General features: G+C 48.4%; 1 protein-coding gene across 1 annotated transcript; it reads left to right on the top strand.

Moving 5' to 3' along the window:
• The first annotated feature begins 11449 nt into the window (after window positions 1–11449).
• Window positions 11450–22976, top strand: LOC144159605 (oplophorus-luciferin 2-monooxygenase non-catalytic subunit-like). The gene is made up of 5 exons (XM_077691193.1): window positions 11450–11680; window positions 17904–18294; window positions 19440–19686; window positions 20389–20581; window positions 22736–22976. Exons 1-5 carry the CDS (start codon window positions 11668–11670, stop codon window positions 22882–22884), a joined length of 993 nt encoding a protein of 330 aa, XP_077547319.1. The 5' UTR covers window positions 11450–11667; the 3' UTR covers window positions 22885–22976.
• The last annotated feature ends 378 nt before the right edge of the window (window positions 22977–23354 follow it).

Genomic DNA, 23354 nt, shown 5'->3' with positions numbered 1-23354 from the left:
TTGTGTTCGTTCGAAACGCATCTCTGGATTGTTTGGAAGTTGAATAAAATGTATGCGTCAAACCCGGGCATTCGGCTCAGGGCGTTCTCTGCGATTGCAAGAAAGAAGTGCCACGGGGCTTCAACGCTTTCTTTATGGAACGTACTCAAGTAAGAGAATATTCATGTCGTGTTATGGCCCTGTTGCATTCAATACAAACGGTTAAGCGTTTGTTTACACTTGTTTCGTTTGTCGTAAAATGTCCAAGCACTCCGGCACTCCGCTGGCAGATCAGCCGGCGAGCCGACGCTGAGCAGACGACTCATCTCTTTGCCGGAAGTGCGTGAAAAAGCCGCCCAATAGCAGGATGTCTAGCTCATGACGAACATCTGGGAATCGATGATGTAGACATGTGAAGATGGCGGCGTCCAAAAACACGAAGGAAAGGGTGAGAAAAAAGCGACAAACTTTGCAACAAAAGTGTGAGCTTTCCGCTGCGCGTAAAAGAGTAATACTTGGCACAGATGATGTTGACGACCCAATCTAACGATTGCGCTAGTCAATTTAGTGTGCTCAAAACGCCTTTCAGGGCCCCTTTAACGTGGATACATTGAATAGCGGGCTAAGTTTTGTGGGGAGCGCCTTGGCCCGACACCTTCTGGCCTAGGGGGTGTCGCCCGGAGCCCCTCGCCATGGGCTCCCTTCCCTCGCCCTCTTCGCCTACCGTGAGGCCCGGTCGCCGGAGAGATGGCGCGAGTGGACGGGTAGGAACGGGCGGTGGTGCTGAAGAACCGCACGCGGGGGGACTGGGACTCGGGAGGCAGAGTGTTTTGGTGTGTGCGTGTGTGTATGCCCGGACGGGCGACAGCGTGGAGGATGTAAGTAAAGAGTTCTTTCACGCAACCGCAGTGTGCCTCATTCCTTGGCATGCCGTAGAGAGAAGGCCCACATCTGGCGCCCGAACGTGGGGCTGATGTCAAGCCCACCCGTGGACATTTGCTCTCTGCGGCTGCCGGGAAGGGGCCCACTGCGGTTTGGGACGGCATTCCTTTGTTCCGGGAAGGAAGCGCCATTTTGGCAGTGGGAGACCAGGGCTTTGAGCCGTGTAGATGCATGTTTGTAAATTAGTTTTGAAGCCAGTGTTTTAGTTTGCTTAGGTTTTACGATGGCTGTAGATGCCTGAAGTTTTTCTTGCGTTTTTTTCTCTGTTGTTCGCGTAACGGCCTGAGTGGTTACATTGCGAGTGTATTTAGCGTTTGTAGGGATATTAGTCATTTGTGTATTTTGACGTGTCCCTACTGTAGTTTTTTTTGTATTTTAATGTGGCTGTAGTTCAGCCCCGTTGGTCGAATGCATTGTCGTGACGTTCGTTTTTTGCTTCCATTATAGATTTGTGTGTGGAGTGTGTTTGTCGCGTTGCGTATGTAGTTAGCGCGGCTTCCTCTGTATTTCGCGTCTACAGTTTGGCGTGGTTGAGCCAGCTTTTTGTTGGGTAGTTCGCTGGAAATGGCTCCTACAACAAGGAGAGAGACGGGAGAGAAGGAGGAGCCGCAGGGCTCGGGGGGAGACTCAGCGGCCGCTGCGCAGGAGGCTGCTGGTCAGTTGCAGCCCGCAGATCTCGCCTCAATGATGAGGCAGATGACCGGGATGTTCGCGGAGATGACCCGAATGCTCGGTTCGGCGCTAGCTGCTCCCACCGCGGGTCCTGTAGTGCCGGTCTCGAAGCCGTGTTTGAATATCGAGGTTCCCTCCTATTCCGGCTACGGAGACGTGAAATCCGTTTGCGAATACCTGCAGCAACTGGATTCGTATCAGACTGCGGTAGGCGCATCGGATGATGACGTGCTGAGGCGGGTCCTGCCCGTGGCACTGGTAGGAAGCGCTGCGCGTTGGAGGCGCTGCCAACCGGCTTTCGAGTCGATGGCAGATTTTAAGGACCGCTTCCGCGCTGAATTCCTGCCACCCGATTACGAACACCGTATGAGGGACGAGCTTGCCCTTCGCACGCAACACCCTGAGGAGAGTCTCCTTGAGTACGTGCGGGCAATGCAGGAGCTGTACGAACGGGCCGACCCCGAGGCAGCCGACGCGGTCAAAGTAGCGCGCGTGTGCAGGCAATGCCACCCGCGTTTCAGACCGTACCTGCGTGGCCGGAGTTTTCGCAACTTGGAGGCCCTCGCACAAGAAGCGCGAGTAATTCAGGCGGATTTACTCGCCGAGCTTCACTACAGGTTGCCGCCGAGACCCGAGGAATCGCTCGAACCGGGTTGCGCCTGGTCGGGAGGGGGAGACGATAACTCCTCGGTCGGAAGCAACGCAGGCGACGGAAGAGGGAGGCAGGACAAAACGACCCGTTTGTGCTGGTTTTGTCACAAGCCTGGCCACTTCTCCCGTCAATGCCCCGAGAAAATGCGTAGCACGCAGGGAAACTCGGATCGCCGGCGGCGGTGAAGGGCGGTAGCTTGTCGTCGCCGGCGGGAAGCGAGAAGGGGGGGCCAGGCAGAAGGGGTGCAAGGGAGCCCCCAGAGCACCACGACGCTGGCGCCGGCGGCCAGCTGGTCCCCTCCGCATGTAGGGCACACGGGGACCCATCCTCGGTGGCCCCATTCATGCGAGTGCAATTAGTCGGTCAAGAACTTTTTGCACTGGTCGACACGGGCTCGACGGTTTCTCTCATCGGGGACGAAATCTTCGAAGCCTGCCGGAAAAGAAGAATCCGGGTCAGGCCCGCCGAGACACCCTTGAGCTTAGCAGCGGGTTCAGCAAAAGCAGACGGAGCTGTGAGACTCACGCTCGGTTTTGATAGCAGAAAGCGCAGACAGCGTTTTGTTTGCTTGCCTGGTTTGTCTGTTCCAGTCATACTGGGCAGAGATTTCCTCTCGAGGGAGGGTGTTGTGCTCGACATGGGGAGGAACGGCTACCAGTACGGGCCGCAACCCCCTTTCTTTCCTTTCGCGAACGCGCCGATGCACGGTTTACAACCGCACGGGGCAAATAGACTCTACTGCGCTGCGGAAGGCCAGGGAGAGGCGTCAGGAAAGAGGAGCACTGATGTAGAAGCGATCGTCGCATCTTTTTCAGGATCCGATGATCAGCGCCGAATGTTGGCGGAAAGTTTGCTCCCCTTATCGGAAGGGGGTGGCGGAAGCGCGTGCGCCGAGTGCGGTGGTTTCATGGGCGGCGCGGGCCACCCCGAGAGGGGGAGGAAAGGGCCGGACGGAGGAGTCGAGGCCGGCCGCAATGGGAAAGCGGAGCGGCATCTCGCAGCGGCGCTTTCTCGCCCCCCGAGAACAGAGGCCGAAAGGAATCTGTCTTGGGGGGAGGTAGTGAGTTAGGAAGAGCTCATTGAGGCCCAGAAAGCAGACGGTCTGTGCCAGCGGGTGCTGAAAAGGCTAGCGGGAGGCGTAGCTTGCACCGGTAACGCTGAGGGGTTTGACGCGTATCTGCTGGGCGACGATGGCTTATTACTTCGCTACTTTCCCCAACTTGACGACGAAGAGGCGGTTTCATCCCCTTTCGAGTCGTGGTCCCGAGGAAGTTGCGGAAACGGTTCATGCGGTACTTTCATGACTCAGCGCTGGCAGGACATGGCAGCGGCAGTAAGACTTACGACAAGTTATGCCGTGTCACGACCTGGCCAGGCATGAGGAGAGACGTGCTGAACTATTCCCGCGCTTGCCCTCTTTGCCAGGTAGCGAAGCCGCGCGCTGGGAAGCCTGTTGGTTTCATGAAGCCGGTGGAAAGCAGCTACCCGGGGCAGATTGTAGCGTGTGACGTAATGGGACCCCTCCCAAGATCCGCGCGAGGAAACCAGTTCATCCTGGTTGTAACGGACCACTTTTCTAAGTGGGTGGAGCTGTTTCCCCTTAGAAAGCTAGCGTCGGAGCGGATCGTAGAGAAGCTGTTGGAGACATTCACTCGTTTTGGCTTCCCCTCCGACCTGATCACTGACAATGCTTCGTATTTCACAAGCAAAGTGTTTTCAGACTGTTGTCGAGCGCTGCACATTCGGCACAGGAAAACGAGTCCTTATCATGCTCAGAGCAACATCACTGAGAGGGTGAACAGGAACCTGAAGTGCATGCTGGTTGCGACAACCAAGGAGCATAAGGACTGGGACGCGCGTTTGCCTGAGCTGGCTTTCGCGACTAGGACTACCCTAAATAGGTCAACGGGTTTGACACCAGGTTACCTAAACTTCGGTAGAGAGATCGCTTTTCCAGTGGAAAATGCACTGCGGTACGCGGCGGCGGGTAACGCCCCTTCTCTGTCGCAGTACGCGGCTAGGCTCCGGGAACGCCTTTTGACAGCGCAACGCACGGCTCGGGAGAATCTCGACGGGGCGCGCATGGAGCAAGCCGAGCAGTATAAGAAAGGCCGTCGTCACCTTGTGTACAACATCGGTGACCTAGTGCTAAGGAGAACACACCCACTCAGCAACGCTGCACGCGGTTTCACTGCAGCGCTCGCACACAAATGGCAAGGGCCATACAGAATTACGGCGCAGACGACTCTGCTCACGTATGAGATGCAGTCGCTTGAAAGCGACGAGCTGGTGGGTCCTGTGCACGTGAGCGATCTCAAGGCCTATCACGTTCGCACTGGCAATGACGAACAGGTGGTAGCGGAACCAGAAGGTGGGAGTCCCGCTTCTAATGGCAGAACGGCCGGCGATAGGGTTCGCACCCATCGTTACGACCTGAGGGTGCGGTAGTGTCTACCCCCCACGGGTCCGGGTCTCACGTGGTTCTACTACGGAGCAACCCGCAGCGCAACAGTCACCGCTTCAAGTTTCATCGCGCCACCTGTGCGGTGGTGCGAGGCGTGTTTTTGTGCCTGGCCGTTACGATGCCAGCCTGGGCCTGCCGACAGCGGGCCCTCCCGGTGCGACCCGGGAGCTTCGCGCCACCGGCCTGGTGGTGCGGGGCGAAACGTTCGTGCGTGGGCGTTGCGAGTCCGGCCCGGGCCTGCCGAGCAGAGGGCCTTACTGGTTCGACCCGGGAGCTGTTGCCACGGTCCGGGGGTCCTACCGCCCTTCCGAGATGCGAGGCGGCTGCGGTTCGCCTCCTTGTCAGCGGCGGAGCCCTGTTCGTGGGTTGGAGGCCTGCTGAGCTCATCGCGGAGCTGTAGCCCTGGCGTGGAGGCGCCGGTGGGCGCAGAGCCTACAGCTCGCTCTGGGGCTGCGAGCACCCATCAACCGGGTTTGCCCCGGGCTCATCCCGGCGTCTCCGGTTCCGGCGCCGAGCAGCGGAGATCGGGACACCGGGGCACTATCGAGAGGAGCCTGGCCGTTCGGTGGAATCCTGCGCCGGGCAGCCGAGAATGCGCTCCCGCGGACGCCTACATGGTGGCGATGGCGACAGAGCGGCATGCTGCCACACTTCGGCGGGTGCCAGCCCACCCACAGCCGCACAGGGCGGCCCCAGGCGCCGACCAGCGGTTCCTCGTGCACTAGAACCCCGAGGGCGATCTTCAATGATGGACCCGTATCCCGTGTTTGAGGGGGGGAGAGATGTGGGGAGCGCCTTGGCCCGACACCTTCTGGCCTAGGGGGTGTCGCCCGGAGCCCCTCGCCATGGGCTCCCTTCCCTCGCCCTCTTCGCCTACCGTGAGGCCCGGTCGCCGGAGAGATGGCGCGAGTGGACGGGTAGGAACGGGCGGTGGTGCTGAAGAACCGCGCGCGGGGGGACTGGGACTCGGGAGGCAGAGTGTTTTGGTGTGTGCGTGTGTATGCCCGGACGGGCGACAGCGTGGAGGATGTAAGTAAAGAGTTCTTTCACGCAACCGCAGTGTGCCTCATTCCTTGGCATGCCGTAGAGAGAAGGCCCACAGTTTGCAGCCTTTGCAATGAAAAAGAAGGAAGACGTGGGTGAAACTACAAAGGCTGCAATGGCATTTATGTATTGGTATTATTACACGGCGCAAGTTTCTGTATAGTGCATTCAACAGCAACGTTTATGGGCGTTTTAGGGCAACCAAATTTTATTTGACGATGGTCAGGAAGAAAACCCGCAATTCGTCCTCAAAGACGAAATGCAGAAGCTGTTTGTTCAACCAAATGAATATTCAAAGGAAGCGTAACAACGTTTAACATACCCGTAAACTTCAGCCCCGAAAGAAATTCAATTGACCAAATCTTCAGGAAAACTGCATCCACCTCTTCGCATGGGCATATACCCGTGCGGTATTAATCTAATATACATGTGGACTACAACGCCGGGCATTCAGATTTTCAAACTCTGGGTTGATGATCTCCAACTTTGCCTAAGACGCACAGCCTCATTCTGTATTTAGGAAACCACAATTCCATAGCTTTTCCATCTGTCTCCTCTTCATTCTGTATTTAGGAAACCACAATTTACTGCCTAGCTTTTCTAGCCGGCTCATCTTAATCTGCAAGATTTCACGAAACCACGTCGTATTCGAGGGAGCACATTTAGAGGGCAACCAGTTGCATCCTAATTCTTTTATTATATATCGGTTTAAGAAGTGTGTTACAACACCCCCATTTTAAGTACTTGATCGGCTGAATACCTAGAAAGTCTTAACAGCCCACATAAAAAGTGTTTTTTTTTTGTTATACATTTTTTCAATAGTATTGCTTTGATGCGCGCTGCCCGTTTCTCGCGTTGTCTGATGAGGAACTAGAGTCTCTTCTCTTTCCGCGTATCACGGTCCTCCGTGTGGTCTCTGGGAGTAATAATAGGCGTATTTCTTGAGTTCTGTTTACGTAGTCAAATAAATATTTATCAATTTAAGAAAAGGAACTTTGACAGCACTTCTGGGGTTGGAACCTCATGAAGAATACCTATAGCGTTGAACAGCCTTCGAGATGTGCTGTGGAGAACTTTGTTTAGTGAAAATAACATAAGGGGTCTCATAGCTTGCTGACATAGCCTTTCGTTCCGGTTTGGCTGTGTACAGGCCAATGGCTCAGATCAATTAATTTATCAATTAGCGTGTTATACATCAATATCATCAGACGCGTGGGACTTCCCTTTTAAAACAACACAAGCAATCCATGATTGCTTGCAATTTGCAACAACTCTGACTGCTCCATGATGATGATGATGATGATGATTTCTATTGGTTTCCCCTTTGTATCGGGGTGATGACATGTCATATTACCAAAAAGGACTAATATACATATGTTTTACACTTTTGGTTCAATACTAGCGCTGCTTAGGGCAGGCACAAAAAGCTTATTAGGCACAAAATACTTTTTTTTTCTGTTACAGGTGGTAACTGTCCTAGGCAATATTCCCCTCTCTGCTTTTCGTCCACCAGCATTCTAATCTTCTTTTCGTCCCTCGACAGCCTTGAAGTTAACTTCCTCTGTGATGCCCTTAAATCCTAGGGCTTCTCAAAGCCCAATATTCCCTTCTTGTAGATTTGGATAAACCCTTATTCCTTCTCCTCCTTCCTTGGGCGTTTGTTTCAGGCTTATCTTACATGTGGCCGCCCGCATCATGGAGCACGAAACAATATACGAGTGGAAGCTTTGTTCCCTGAGGCCGCTAGATAACGTCACATGCACTTGGCGCAGCTTAAGCTGGCGCCATCTGTAGGCGGGTAAACACACTCGGCGGGTGCTGCAATCAGCTTACCGCTGCGCCGCCTGAGAGTGGCATGTCCAAAGTGTGGACCTGGACGGTATCATCATACCCACCAGGTGCCGCTATAATCTCATTCACCGCCTCAGCTACGAAGGTTAGTATTGTGTGTTTGTATTGTTTGGGAAATTATCCAGTCGCTAACTCGCGCAAGCCAACATGACGTATCAGCCAGTAAATGTATTTTTGCTCTGTGCGATGTAAATTTTTATGTTGTTTTTATGTTTTATCAGGGCTTTGGCAATTTCAGAGAAGTCGGCGGCCGTTCGCTCCTTCTTAGACGCTCAAGGCTTTGTTATTATTGTTGTCGTCGTCTTTGTGGACGCATGATTGATAGCCAGGAAACTCGACGACTCAACGATGCTTAGCGATAAGAACATAATACGTTACTCAGTCGCCCGAAACAGAGCTTGTTGACAAAAGCAGAAAAACTGTGTTAATACGGGCTTGTTAGTACATAGTTTGATAACAGCGCTAGGACAGGACACAGAATAGGCGACACGAGACAGCACCCAATCTTGTGCCACATTCTCTGTGTCCTGCCCTAGCGCTGTTATCAAACTAAGTTTGTTGAAATACTTCACGTTTCTGAACCAATACGGGAACACACTCTTACTTTGCTGAGCGCATTACTTTGAGCGTACTTCCTAACACATTAACTGAATCAAACTTGGAAGTACTACAGCTCTACTATAGGCGCCATTCGTTGAAACGTTTAGCGGTCAATTTCTTCGCCTGGCAACACTGGAAACGGCCACAGACATGGCCGATGCGCTAAGGACACGGCGCGGCTTGGGCCACTGCGCCCGCACTCCGAAGAAAAAAAAACACCGGCGTGCGTCATCTGCTCCGTTCAAATCGGATTCTAAACGGTGGCGTCAACAGAGATGTTATTAATTTCACTCACATTGAACTCGAGGAAATACTGTCCGTTCGTTTAGTAGAGTTTGTGACGTGAAACAGTCATGTGTTTCACAGTCCTGCTTAGCAAGGACAAGTACCGCCATCCCGCGGAGCCTGACGTAACGACTGCCGGCGCACCACGACCGGGCTAGAGCGGCGGCGCGCACTGATACGGCCTTCGCAGCGGCGGCGGCGGCGGCGAGAACAATGCAGCCCTGTCTCGACGTAAAGTTCCGCCACCAACGCGCGCACGCCGTTGCTCTAGCCCGGCCGTGGCCGCACTCACACGGTTGGATGGAAGAGAAGAGGGGTGCCTGATCTGCGGGCCGTGCGCACAACATCGCCTAGCAACAGACGCTTGGCCACAGATATGGCGGCGCACACTTGATTGCCTGCGTCAATTCCGCGCCATTGAATACCTGCTATAGGAGACAAATGAAGGCTGTCCGTTTTCCTCGCTCGTCGCAGGTATTTTACTGTTGTGTAATATACCAAACCGAACCGGTAGACCATGGAGGCCACCAGTGGCGTCGCCTGGAGCCGTGATACGTATGTCAACGGTGAGCGCCTGAAGCCCGCTAACGAATACACGCCCTCCACCTACCGAATGCGCGCGTATAAATGGCAGGGCAGGCAGAGACAGGGCGAGTGGCGAGCAATATACGCGGCTCGTAAAATAGCCGCTCCGATAACGAGGAGTATGAAGTGGTGCTCTACCCATTCTCCCTGTGCATATGGCTATGCTTCACTGCGCAACACATCGTAAGCCAGTTTACAAAGACAAAGCTTACACCGTTTTTCCCAAAGTCGGCTTCTCCTCTTAACGCAAATACTTTGTTGGGAAGACATTTTTGGGGCGGCAGTATCAGCCATAGGAGCATATGGAGGCTCTAAGACCTCGTATTTTATGTTCATGAATTTTTCCATGCGCTCTCTATCGCTGTAAACACAAGCCTCCAAGTTTTTGTTCCACACGCTGAGTATTCGTTCCACAAGACCGCGAGAACAGGGGAGGTTAGAGTTATACAGCTTCGCTGTACTAGGCGGTTTACCCAGCGAAGCGTGGCCAGAAGTCATCCTCAAATTTCCCATCAGCTTCAAAGACGATGACCGTAGCCCTCAGAATCTCACTGCCGATAAGAGGAATCTAATATCGTTGCGACGTTAGAGTCGCCACCCACTATTCCCATATACGCAATGATTATGACAGATGCTGTGGTAAGCTTATGTGGGTTTCACCACTTCCAATCTGGTTTCAGAGTCCATCTCGCAATCCCGCTTCCCTCGACAGCCTGGCCAGGCTACTCAGCTAGACCTGGTGCCCGAGCATAAACAGCCAGTCGAAGACAAGGAATTCCAGATTAAGGATGTCTTCCAGTGGTCGAGACTCATAACAGCAGCCTCTGCTCGATAAATAAACATTTATTCTTTCTCGCTTTCCCATCCCGATCAGTGAGATTGAGCAACGCCACTGATTCCGGCCCGCTGAGGCTGAAGGTGGACTCCCGAATTCCGGTCGGAAGCGACGTGAACCCACCCTCCCACACACGTGTTTTCGAAACTCCGAGAGAAATTATTATCACCAATTCTCACATTATGAGGGTTCTTCTTGGGTGCCCAAAAGTTGTTGGGTTTCCCTTGCATCGTTATGCTACGATGAGTTTCCTTAGGGGCGTCTTTATTGTCTCAACTGCATTGCTGTGATACCGTCGCCGATACGTTTCTTTCTTTTGGTGACGTCGGCCTGTAAGGTAGAGTGACGTGTCTTAGGTTTGTACACCTAATTATTCCCTAGAGCCCTACTACGGACCTATCATAGGCCAGGTTACACGCAATCACGTGCAAAGGAAATTAGGCGCTTTAGGTGCGTAATTGCCTTCGGGACTAGTTGAAACTTGGAACTTGCAATGGGAGTCGAACACACAGCGTCCCCAAGATTCGGCAGTTCGCTCTGCTCGAACAAAAATAGAAGAGCAAATGCTCTAGGACCACAAACCATATCGGAACGTCCCCTCGCGGTTACGAACCATCATTCTAGCACAACTTTCAGGACAGAATGTTTCGATTATTGTACATTGTATGCGGAATAAACGAGTAATGATTTATTTGTCCCCACGTCTACAAGTTACCTTACTTCAAATTCTTTGTTCTCTATCCTTTTTTAATCGCTAACCTTAATTAAGCAGGTAACAAGTTGCGAAAATTTGAGTTAGGCAATATTAGATATCTTTTTTTATATCAGTATACCTGCACATAAGCGACACCTTTTGAAGTAGAATATATGGTCGATACAAATGTCCTTTTAAAAACAGCTTCTGCTTTTTTTTAATTTGTACTTTTACCGGTTTATATATTTACTCATTTTAAAAACTTCTGGTGGCCCACTGCCTCCGTGTTAGTGAGATACTCTTGGAATTCCACGGACCGGCAGTCTTCTAACGAAGAGACTGTGTCACGACGACCCGGACTACGGCTGTTTATATAATACACTTTTCTCTATATCTTTCTCTAATCATTTCTCGGAATTGTTTCCATTAACAACTCAACAAAACGAATTTGAGAGGTAAAATGCATTGAATCATGTAGCCTCGAGATCCGCAGTAAGACGAAACACCCTTCCCAAAGCGCTTGTCTGTAGTTACTGTGTAAATCACAGAATTTTAGGCGGCACTTATTTTCAAGAAAAAATGTGTTTAACACTACTGAATGTCGGATTGCCGGCTTATCTGTGAGGCGGCAGCGGAGGTCAGCGGAAATGTCGCCGTGACAACTCCGAAGGGGGGCGTAAAAATCTCCAGCCGTTCTTATCTTGCCAGACACAATGAAAGATTCGCCGTAATGGCACAATGGAAAAAACTGTCAGCACAGAGACCATTGAATGCTCACCTTCGACCTAAGAGAACAATTTATCTCCCTGAAAGCAGCGCAATGAAAGAGGGCGCGGAGATATGCCTATTGAGGTCACACATATGTGCTAATATATTTATCAGGCACACAGCGGCTACAATTAAATCTGGATAGATTGGGAATGAGATAAAGGGTAAGTGCATTGATTACAGTTGACTCGCCGTAGGAAAAGCCTTTTCTGCAGAGAACACCCTTCGAAAGTTCCGGCTCGGCTCAGGAAATTTTCTTCGGTGTTCCGGACAGTCCGTTGTAGGCTGAAGGTACAATGGAGAAAACAGGTGAGTTGGCATTGTTGACGCAGGTGACGTTGATTGCTCACCATTTTTGTTCATGCTAGCTACAATTTATTTCGTTTGTGCAATATTTAGCGATAATATATTGCCCACCTTTTTGCAAGCTGAAAATCTTTATTGCTTTTAGTACCGCATTGCGACATGACGGAACAACTTTATTGTTTTGTGAGAAGCTCATGGATCACTATTTTTGCGCTGGCTTGACTTGCCGTGAACGTTTGAGTGGTTGTTTTTTCGAAATGACCTAGATCCAGCTAACGCGAATTTGAGAAAAAAGTGAAGTTTGTTTCGGGACATAAATGCAACGCTGTCAATCATATGATTTTATATATTTTACATATCAGCTAGGGAAAGTTTACGGTCACAAGTAATTTAAAAATACGCCATCAATTTAAGAGATATCGGAGTGATAGGATTGAATTTGGCTCGTATTGAATCGAAATACTCAAGTTGACGCGGCATTCTTGAGACAACTTTATTTAAATTGACTATCAAGCACGGTGCAATTTATGTTTGGTGGAAAAGGCACTAAAAAAAGAAACAGTGCTTCACTAAATACACACCACAAGAGCGGGTGAGTCCTCTTGGCACCATTAGCAATGCTTTTAGAATTTTTCCCTAGGATAATTTTCTTGAGCACGCCTGAAGGCGCTCATGAAGTAACAAAGCTCTTCATTGCTTTGCCGTGAATTTCCAAAATGCTTACAAGTAGGCTGCCCATGTCTTCTTCTTTGCCTTAATGAAGTGGTTCGTACTATCAGAGGGAGGCAGGGGAGGGGGAAGATTTTCCAGTGCTTGTAAGCGATGACGATTTAGTTAAGTGCCCAAAATGGTAAATATGACATTAGAAAATAAGGATAGCTAGAGTTATTTTGTAGGAACGGCTGAGACGAAATGAACTCATTGTTTGACATTTCTAAGTTTCATTTATTTGATTGTTTCTTCCGTTCACCCCGTCATTGACATCTGGGGTCAGATATTTCGCCGATCTCCTAAGGGCTGTCCGAATTCATAATAAGCCAGCTCCGAAAAGCACCACCCACGAAACAGCCTGAACAGACAAGCCAAAAGCAAACTCACACTGGGCAAATGAATTTGGCCTAAAATGTAGGACAGTTTCAAGCTGGGAGAGTTGGTACGTGTTCATACTTAATCACAGCGCGAAGGACGGGACAGACAGAAGACTAACAACTGGACAGGCGCTGACTCTCAACACTCAACAGCAGAGAGTCCGCGCCTGTCCAGTGGTTGATCTTTCTGTCTGTCCCGTCCTTCGCGCTGTGATTAAGTACGAATTTGGCCTTTTTTGACCCGTGAAACCGCAGTATCAGGCTCATTATTGGTACTAACTACGATTTCCGTACACGTTTTCAGGGCGTTATTTCAACTATTTCATTGCCACGCCTTTCTAGAGGGCAAAGTTGCTGAGGTTTTCTTGTCAGTGCAGTTTTATCCGACTCAGTTTCGGCTTCGGGATCTGGTCATTAAAAAAAATGCCTCATTCATTGACCTTTGCAATAAAAAACGAGCGCGTTACCACTGCACCACCGCCACAATCGGAATTCATGCCCGAACAAGTGCCATTTATTTGGTTTGTCAATCTGAGTCGCCCATGCATGCACAAATATTGTGATTTATGTTTACTGCTTCTCGTATATAACCCATTCCGGCAGTCATACCGCTTCTTGGGCACGCACCAGTCTCCAAAACGAGGCTCACCTTGAGCCGTGTAGCCAGTTATCTCAACCTAAAAGAGATATCGCACACCCCCGTTCTCCCCGACGAAAGCCAACGTGGCTATGAGTGAAATGGCATAGAGTGGAATGGCATGCGCGCCCGGAATTAAAATTATGTTGTGTAATAATACCGTGCTTGGATCTGTCTCAAGGCAGCTGATTACAACTAAGGAGGATCGGCGAAGCGCTAGACCCGTAGTCTGCCGCGTACAATTTAAGCCATGCCACGGACGGTTCTGTCCGCGGACTCAGCGCAGCGAAAATGAACACGTACGGTTTGATGGTTTGACCCTGTCGCAGCGAAAAAAAGCTGCCCATGTTTTCAACGTAAGAGTCGGCACTGCCATCCTTACACCAAAAACGGCGAATAAAGGGCATACAGTTTCATACCAGCCCTCCAAGTTCTGGCTTAAAAACAAGAAGCGCTAATCAAAGTAGCTTTTCTCTAATATGCCACGTTTTTAGCAGCACGTTATTAAAAATGCAGTTATTGTTTTTTCTTCTCGAAATTCCCAATGCAACCTCTATGTTTCTGTTATTATATCAGTCCTTCGCTATCGAATGAATTTTGGCTTGCTGCCAGCATTCGTTCGGAAAATGCCTTTCCATCATCAATACAGCAGTCAAGCTTGCCGTCACGCGAACATCTGCCGTCATCGCGCAGCGTGCGTACCAAATTTTCGGCAACACCTTTTCAAAAAGGCAGCTTTTGTAATTTTCTCTCAATGGTCAATGCCAAAGCTATGTTTCTGTTATTACAAGCGCTTCCCTCTCGTATAAGTTTTGGCTTTCTGCCATCATTCATTCAGAAAATGCCTTTCCATCATCAATTCAGCAGTCAAGCTTGCCGTCACGCCAAAATCTGCCGCCATTGCGCCGCAAGCCTGCCAGCATGGAGGAAGGTGCTGGAAGGTGCTGAAAGGTGCTGGCAGGCATGCCATCATGCCTGCCAGCACCTTCCAGCGTCTCCTTCCAGCAGCTTCCATTACAGTTTCTTACGTACATCAAGCTTTCCAAGGCGACCATCAAACGCAATCAACCTTTCCAGCAATGAATCTTGATGGTTGGTTGATGGAATTTTCAACAGGGACACCCAGAAATATAACGTAGCTTTTAAATGCGTTAGATTCTATGAGGGGCGGCCATATTTGGGTGTGCGCGATGTTGTTCTTTTGCTGCATTGATGAAAGAGTTCCTCTATTTTGGTGCTCCACAGACAATCTGTGCACTCCCAGAAGTTGCGCATTCGCAGCAACTTATTTTTCCTAAACATTGTCTTTCTAGTGTAAATGCAGCAATTACGCGCGCAAAACCAAAATTGTAAACAGCTAAGCAAATATAAACTTCCTGAAACACACGTCCTGGTAGATAAACGTCCTGTAAAGCTGGTTCCTGTAAAAACTCAATTCGTTATTCCATACTGAATTGGTGTGTGAAACAATCTTCAGACATATTAAGTATTATAGTGAAGTATCCCCGAGTTTGCGGTGGTCTAAGGACGTTTACAGATATAAGGACGCTTATAAAATATGTAAGATATATGATACCAGGGCGCTAAGGACGCTTACATGCGGCCAAGGGGCGCTTACAGTGGATATTTCCTATATTATTAGACTTGCAGTGGTCTCAAATTCGCTGCTGAGCCCAAGAATTAGTGTTCGATCCTTGCTGTGACGGCCAATGTAACGAAGGAGGCTAAAAATCGAAAACACCTGTGTGGCAATATGTCGGCTGAAGCTATAGATACGCAGGTGGTCTAAAACTCCTAGGCCATGAGGCCTCATAGCTTAGGGGTAGCTTCAGCGCTTAAAACATCCAAAATATAATTCTCTTAGTCTGTGAATTTCTCAGCCAATTTGGCGGTAAAACTACGTGTTGATGCATTATACTCTGCCTAAGGTAGACAAATCGCAGCACTGAGCATGATTAGAACTTACAATGAAGTGGGCGTGTCATAAGGTGCAAAGGGGTAGGGGGGCTGCTGCAGCTTTGCCCCTTTCTCAAGGCGTTTTGCCCTAATATCCATAGCGAGCAGCGAACTAAGGGTCTCCTCTTTACGTACGACCGAACCAGCTACGATTGCTATCCCTACCTCCTTATTTGTACCGTCGAGGCTGCTTCCCTGATGAGTATCTACACTGTTTCTAAGTGAAATAAAAACGCTTCGTACTCGAACACGTCATGCGCGATAACATGTATTAGTAGTGCTTATCACGGGCCCGGAATCACAGCCCCGCTTTTGGCGCGCAGCAGGAGCCATTCACTTGTATGCACACATACGGGCAAATGAAACGCGGACTAAAATATGAACCAGCACCCGCAAAATAAAAACTAACTGTTCGTGGAGTTCGCAAAATCGCACACATCAATTCGCATATATGGGAAAACACATTTCCCACCTTTGTTACTCTACTTAAAGGAGCTATGAAGAGAAAATACAACTTCATTTAATTTGAAAGAACTAGGATCCAGTATCTCAATCAGCTCCCTTACAGCCACAAAAGATGTTTTCTAATAAAAAAGCAAGCAGTATTTTCAAATTTTCAAATTTTGCGCCACGGTGACGTGTTATGAGCAAGAATGACGTCATACGGGCCAACAATAAAACATAATTTTCAGTGCGTTTACTGCACGTTAGCATTCAAGTGATGCGGTCAAATAGAACTACAGGCCCCATTACAGACGTCCAGTCATGTGTCGTCGCGACAGGTCAGTTAGGCGGCCGCCAATCGCACATACAAGTTTCCGTGACGTTATAGAAAAGTTGCGGGAAATTCGCTAGGGGGTCGCGACTGCTTCACACGTTTTCTTTAATATCTCCGTTATTTGTTCGAAGATTGCGATGATATTGGTATCATTGTTTTCGGGACTAAGCCGTCTTTTTAATAAACCCAACTTGTATTTTGTCTTAATGGCTCGTTTAAGTGGGACGTCCATTTGACCAGCATGAATAGAAATCGCGCTATTGATGTGTTCTAGTTCACATTTTTGATTGATTGATTGAGTGATTGTAGGGTGTAACGCGACGACGCAACGCAGGCGATGAGGCGTGCCGTAGTGGAGGGCTCCGGATTAATCTTGACCACCTGGGTATCTTTACGTGCGCCGAAATCTCGTACACACGGGCATTTTTGCTTTTCGCCTCCACCAGGAAAAGCGGCCGCCACGGCCGGGAATCGAACGTGCGACCTCGTGCTCACCAGCGCAACGCCTTAGCCACTGAGCAACCGCGGCGGGTTGGTTCGCATTTTTGGGGCGAAGCTTTTTAGGGGCTGGGGCTGTTGGCGTCTCCTGCCGTCGTCATAATTGTCATCGTTGTCGTCATCATCATCATCGTTTCGTATAGACGCTAGAGCGTAATGCGTTACTAAACGCACTAGAGCGTATCGCGTACTGAAAAAGAAAAAAACACCGGGACTCTAGTTTACCACTCGCGCTAAAACGTTTCGTGCTTCAATGACAAGATACTTTTGCAGCAAAGTGGTTTAGTTCTACCGCCTAACGGTTTCATCTACGTTGGAAAAAGCACCAAGGCGCCAAGAATACAATTATAAACTGCAGGCTTCGCCCCTCCGCAGGTTTCACGTTAGTGGAGATGGCCCGGGATTTTTGTGTGATCGCGTTTCCCTTGTCCATGACTATACGTAGGAAAATTCAAAATTTCTGAACCACCTGGCATGTTTTTTTGTGAATCATTCCGACTTCATTCCATGAGACAATCTGGAATGGCACAAGCTTTCAAGAGGTTGCTTACGGAAATCTGGTCATTTCGTGCTGATCCTCAAAAATGTGCAGCAGCTTGGCAAATATGCCACTTGGTACACTTTGTAAATATATTCATTGTTCCTCAAAGGCACTAGCGTGGACTATTCTTTAGCTCAACTCGCTGTCTAACAAACCGTAAGCTAACGAGCTTGAGCCTGCCTAAATTTTCAAGACTATTACGACATATTAGCGGTGGGCGCATGGTAGGTCCATGCATAGAATTCCTGGATCGGCACACGGAGGATGGGCCGCTTACTTGGTCTGATGCCTGGATCTATCAAGTACCCAATATTTTGCCTTCATCTTCGCAGTGCAAACCAAACCGGGCAATGAAAGAAGAGAACACAGGACAAGCGCTCAACTTCAGCTAAGCTGTTATTGAAGGAAAACAAAAACACATAACCAGTGGTGCTAGAAATACAATGGAAAAGTGTGACCCGACAAAACCATCTGCGCATGTGCAAGGCCTCACATGCCACACTCATTGAGATGCGCAACTACTTCGTCTAGAAAGGGAAAAGGGTTAGAAACAGACTTTTTTGCGCGAAAAAAATCTACATTTACCCATTCGCCCGTTTTTTTTTTCAATGTTGCTACGTTCTTTCATGGTTAGTTGCAAATTTTAGGTTGGCACTTCCTCGGTAGTGTACGGTATATAGGCTATTGTCACAGCATTGTCAGAAATATGGTGCGATGTTTCTTGACAGGTTCTGCTACCCTGTTTGCGACATGCCTTGCTCTGCTGCTGATTGCGGCTGAAACGGGAGCACAGTTCAATTCCTGCCCGGACCCGGAGTCGCTGCTCCCATGCACGTGCGACTTCACTGGCATCAACTGCATGAAAGCAAAATCAGCAGAACAGCTCGCGAAGGCGTTCAGTGGAAGGGAAAAGACTGTGCACAGAGCCCTCTGGGTGCAGAACCTACCAGTCACTGGCATTCCGGTCAATGTCTTCGGAGAGTACGCCTTCGGCAAGGTGTTCATCGAGATCAACACCGAATTAGCAACGTTTCCGTTGTCCGCCCTGGCAAACTCGTCCCAGTTCCTCACAGAGCTTAGCCTATATGGGAACCGCTTGCGTGGCATCGACTCCAACTGGTAATCTATCCCATGAGCCTGGTTAGCTTGCATGCCTGACCTGTTTGTATTTCGAACACTTTTCTTACTGTTCCCAAAAAACACGAGTAGCTTGTCAAAGCAACAAAGTGTTGTTTAACGCAACCATTTTTTTACTGAGTCTCGACGCATATGTGCATACATTCTAAATGCATTCTAAATACATTCATTATGCGCAAGCTTTAGATAAAATAAAAACGATGTCATGCAGCCTAAAGAACAGCCACGAGGTTCCGAGATGAACAAGATGATAAAAAAGGGCTCAATATATCAGTGGGAACGAGTTGTTTTAGAGAAATTTGTTTTGGATCGAGACATTCCTAATGCAAAGGTTACATGTTATCGATGCTTCCTGTCATCGGGTTTGTATCTTCGGGCATCCATCGGTGTGTTTATTCGTGTTTATCATATTTGGTGCGGAACATGGTTCTTCAGAATTAAATGGGCGTTTTATGCCAGTTATAAGTGCTCCCCGGAGATCAAACTGAGGCCGGTCTGCTTCCCAAACAAAACCATATTGACTCTACCGCGAGTGTTTTGTTTTGGTAACATGCCACTTTACAGCTGCGCCGTTTGTAATCGCGTTTTCTGGCCTGTTTAAAGTCCCAGGAGGCGCAAGAATAATTTATCACGGCTTCATCATCATCGTCATACTATCATTATTATTAATCATATTTGATCACAACTCAGCAACCCCAATTATGTGGTGTAGCTGTTTCAAACTCTTTCCTATGCCCATGTAACACACGGAACATATTTCCATGGGGATCAACCAAACTTTTCGAGTCCCGCACTTTACATGACTCGTGGGGCTTCGATATGCCTACTGCATATATACCCTTACTAGGAAACCATCTTTGTACAATTTAAAACGGTAATTTCTAGACGTTTCTCATAAAATATTCTGATCGGATAGCTATTAAAGCAGCATAGCCTTACGTCATTGTAACTAGGGTTGGTTTTTGTTAATTATGCTAGACGGTGAACTAAACTTAGCTATGTGGGACCTTGCATACTACCTGTCGATAATCACATGTTTAGTATACAATAATTGCACTGTAGATAATACCTTCGCCAGATAATTTTATTGAAACTTCATGGACTGTCGTTGTTTCGGTAACTTTCAGGCTTCCAAATTTCCAGAGGCTTCGTGTTTTGAACATGGCCAATAACAACGTGCAAGAAATCCCGTCCTACGCCTTCCGAAGCGTGTCGATTCAGACCCTCGTGCTGAACGGCAACCCCATCAAGACCATCGGTGCCTTCGCTTTCGAATCTTTGCCGAAGCTCAAGAGCCTCCGCCTCCGCGGGATACAGGTTAAGACACTGGGCGCGAACGCGCTCACCATTCCTCTACACCATCCGCAGCTCGAGGTAAGAGGCTGGAGGTTTCTGAGGTAATTTGGTGTTGTTTCCGAGCGGGGGGATAACAGAAACAACACAATCAAATGCGTCATCTTTGACCCCTATGGACAAAGCGAAACAGCCTGCATCGAAGCTGCGAAAAATTGCTGACACATGCCATAGAGTGGACAAATCAAGTACAATAAAGGATATCACGTTCAATGTCTCATAGTGGCACCGCCACTACAGTCTTCACGGTAAAAAAATGGCTGAAAGTAGAGTTAGCCCTGGATTCAAAAATACCATTGGTGAGGGAGGATGCGTCTGATAATGATATCGCTGAAGACAATTTCCGCACAGAACACCTGCAAATCCTACATCCAAATAACCCGTCTATTACACACGCAAATATTTGTTTCTTTTTCCGTAATTTGTGTATTTATAAAAATGTATTACGGTCACCCGCAAAGATCAATTAAGGAAACAGCTAAATTTATGCTGGTCATGGAAACACAACAGCGCCCCTGATGGCATTCTGTAGAGAGCAGGGATACATATCACCTAGATTATAAGTGCTGAGCGGTGGCTCGCAGTTTGAATATTCATTTAAAACCCCTCGTTCGCGAGGTAGTCACTGAGAAGTTGTCGGAAGAAAGTTACTCTGTACAACTCAGGTTCTTCCACAGAACCCAGCACTGACTTCGTTCCCTTGCCTTCTTTCCATCGTCACAGATCCTTCTAGATGGCGGACTTCTGGAGAATATTGAAGAGAAGGCCTTCGACGGGACGGCTCCTTTAACGCTGCAGTTGAACAAAAACTCGCTCACCGACCTAAGCGGTCCGGTGTTCAAGCCACTTATGACGGCAATGGCATCAAATGCGCGACGCAACAATTTGATCGGGGAGTCCAGGATAATCACCGCAGGTAACAAACATTGCACCAAGCAGGAGTACGTACTGAACTTAGAGTGGCTGTTGCGGATCAACTAATTGGGCCACAACAGCACCGGACAAACCCTTTTAGGGAACTTACACAGCGCAAACCGTCGTTACAACTGCGCAAAGAAGGTCTAGTGAACGACAGTGAATAGCAGTAGACAGGACTTCGGCGCAGGCGAATGAGGAATGGTAATTTGTACCTTGTCTGGGCTTGTGAAAAACATAAAAAACACAAAAATAAGTGTTATTAGTTAGTCCGTGTGAGCCTTTTTTCTAGGTGTCTTAGTCCGCGGGCACCATCTGTAGCCTCCGAAGCATCGTAAGCTTATGTACGTATTTAGAATCGACAGCAAACGGACACGGGAAAACACAAAATAGTACCACGGAGAAGAACTAGGATGCGTGATGCCAGCACGTGCCGCGCCTGCGCAGTATGGTTGTGCGAAGGACGTTTGGTGCATGGTTTATGCGCGCAAGAGTTTATGTATTTGTGAGGGTACGGCGTCCGTCATTATAACGGGCGCGAGAGATCGAAGGGGCGGCGTGCCAATATGTGAAAATGGCGATAGTTTCTGAAAAAAATATTCAGTGTAGACGCGTTATGGACAGCAAGCAAGATCCATTTGGGCAAAATTCGTGACAAGCAAAAACGTTTAGGTAGCGAAGACACTCTTCGAAGTTTCCCTCCTTAACACAGTGATGGAGCTTCATTTCTTCCTGGTTGGAACGACAAGGTAAAGATTTAGCAAATCTCAGGGTGCATTGGAATTAACTTTTGTTATCCTGATTATATCGATCTGCGTTGTAGCAGTTGCCCTTGCCCACTCCTGAATTTCGGTGAAGATAGCACATTGACAGCTCCTGAAGGCCCCACCGTACGGCTGCAATCTCTAATTTGCAATGTTCACTTACTAAACAACTACAACCGCCTAGCAACGTCTTCCAACAAATACGAAGTACCACCGTATATATTGATTCTAAGTTAGTACTTGGGCGATTTACTCATTTATTTTATATCTGTGACATTTTCAGACTGATTTACGCGAGTCTTTGAAAGGAGATCCCTGTGATTTTCTTCGTTATTATGTATTGTGAGACCACGGCCGCTGGATGGGAGAGTCGCCGTAGTGAGATACTTCCCATGCGACGCCGCGTTCTTCTCGTCTTCAACATCAGTAGTACGTGTTGATGTTGTAGTAGTAGTAGTACTACAATATACTACAATTGTACTACTACAATTGTAGTAGTACAATTGCATCCTAGAGAAAGTTGAGAGGAGCACGAAAGTTAAAAATGCGCCCAACCTTCGCTGAAAGTGCGTCCAATTAATCGTCAAATCTAAAAAGACTCAAATCGCATACGAAGAACGAACTTCCATAAAGATAAAGGCATCTACGAAGATAAAGGCATCTACGATAAAGGCATCTACGAAGAATCTAAATGTATAGCGATGTCTGGTTTATGAGATAAAGGTTTACTATTGTACTTCTTCATGTTCCACGCGTTTTCTTATCTAGAACCATTTATTTTTCGCAGTTTTCCAGTAACCGTCCTGATACAATCGAAACACAGTTGCACACATGCGCCGTGCGCCCAGAGGCCTTACCAAAGCTGTTCGATCGGCTGACCAGTCTATGGTGAAATGTGTTAGTTTATTGGCAGAAAGTCATCGGTCCCACCAAGAAAGCTTTCGCTTAAACCATTTTCCGAGTAGTCAGACTAACTCTTCATAGTCAAACGACCTTTTTAGCCCATAAAAAAGCTAGGCAAGAAAACGCCCATGTATTCAACGGATTTGTATTACCGACATGCGCATAAGTAAGAAATTTGAATGGGATGCTAGCTTTGTAAACGGGCCTATCACACATGCTTAGATACTGGCAAAATACCCACAAAATATAAAGGCCCGTTAAGTTAAAACCGCGTGTAGTTGGAATGCCTGTAGAGAATAGCAAAGCGCTTTCATCTCGAGTTCTTTTTCTTTCATATTGACTGGATCCTCAGCCTATCACCTTAAGTACGGTTTACGCTATTTTTGACCTGCTGTATGTTCGCACTATTACCTTTAACGACAGGGCATAGAGAATCCAGGCTTATTTGAACGCGCATGCAACAAGCCTGTCTCAACCCACACTCGCAGGAAACTCCTTCTCCTGCCGTGGCTGCGAGTTCTCATGGCTGTCTTCGCTGGCCGGCAAACCTGAAATGCTGCTCATGCTCATCGACTTCCGGTGCAAGGATGGAACACGCGTGTGGAACGTCACAAGTAGCGTCACTGGATGCTCCTGAACGACCAAAGAACTGCCGATCACGCCTTCAGTCAGTACATCTAGATTGAATGAAGGAAGGCAGAAGACAAAATAAATGCTTCTCCTTCACAATCACTTGATTTAAAGAGCTGGTTTCCATCAAAATAGCGAGCTAAATTCTATTTCTTCAAAAAAGAGAGATGAGCGTTATTAAACCTTAAACTACGGGATACGTGGCAGTGAAGAGCTTGCTGTCTGTCGCCTGCATGCCTGTGCAGAAAGGTTTCGGATTCCGTCGAATCCCTGCAGGGGGTTCATTTCATGTGACTTTTTTACTCGGGTCTAGTTCCGCACTATATCTATTTTCATTTCGCAGTTGCTGAGCTTTTGCTATTTCCCGCATGTATTTGACATAAGTGCGACGAATGTCCAGGGGATCTAACAAAGGGTAGTAGTTAAGCATTAAAGAAGTTTCCACATAGAGGCCGTAATCACACGCATACACAGAAA

The sequence above is a fragment of the Haemaphysalis longicornis genome, unplaced genomic scaffold, assembly GCF_048455015.1.
Source record: "Haemaphysalis longicornis isolate Haplotype H1 unplaced genomic scaffold, Haemaphysalis longicornis Haplotype H1 scaffold_10, whole genome shotgun sequence".
Classification (NCBI taxonomy): domain Eukaryota; kingdom Metazoa; phylum Arthropoda; class Arachnida; order Ixodida; family Ixodidae; genus Haemaphysalis; species Haemaphysalis longicornis.
The sequence above is the reverse complement of the archived record's forward strand: the minus strand, read 5'-3'. Positions and strand labels throughout refer to the sequence as shown.

What these genes read in the sequence shown, in the direction of transcription:
- LOC144159605 (XM_077691193.1), top strand. An exon ending in TACACCATCCGCAGCTCGAG is followed by an intron (nt 19,687 to 20,388) that starts GTAAGAGGCTGG and finishes CCATCGTCACAG; the next exon opens with ATCCTTCTAGATGGCGGACT. An exon ending in GTCCAGGATAATCACCGCAG is followed by an intron (nt 20,582 to 22,735) that starts GTAACAAACATT and finishes CCACACTCGCAG; the next exon opens with GAAACTCCTTCTCCTGCCGT.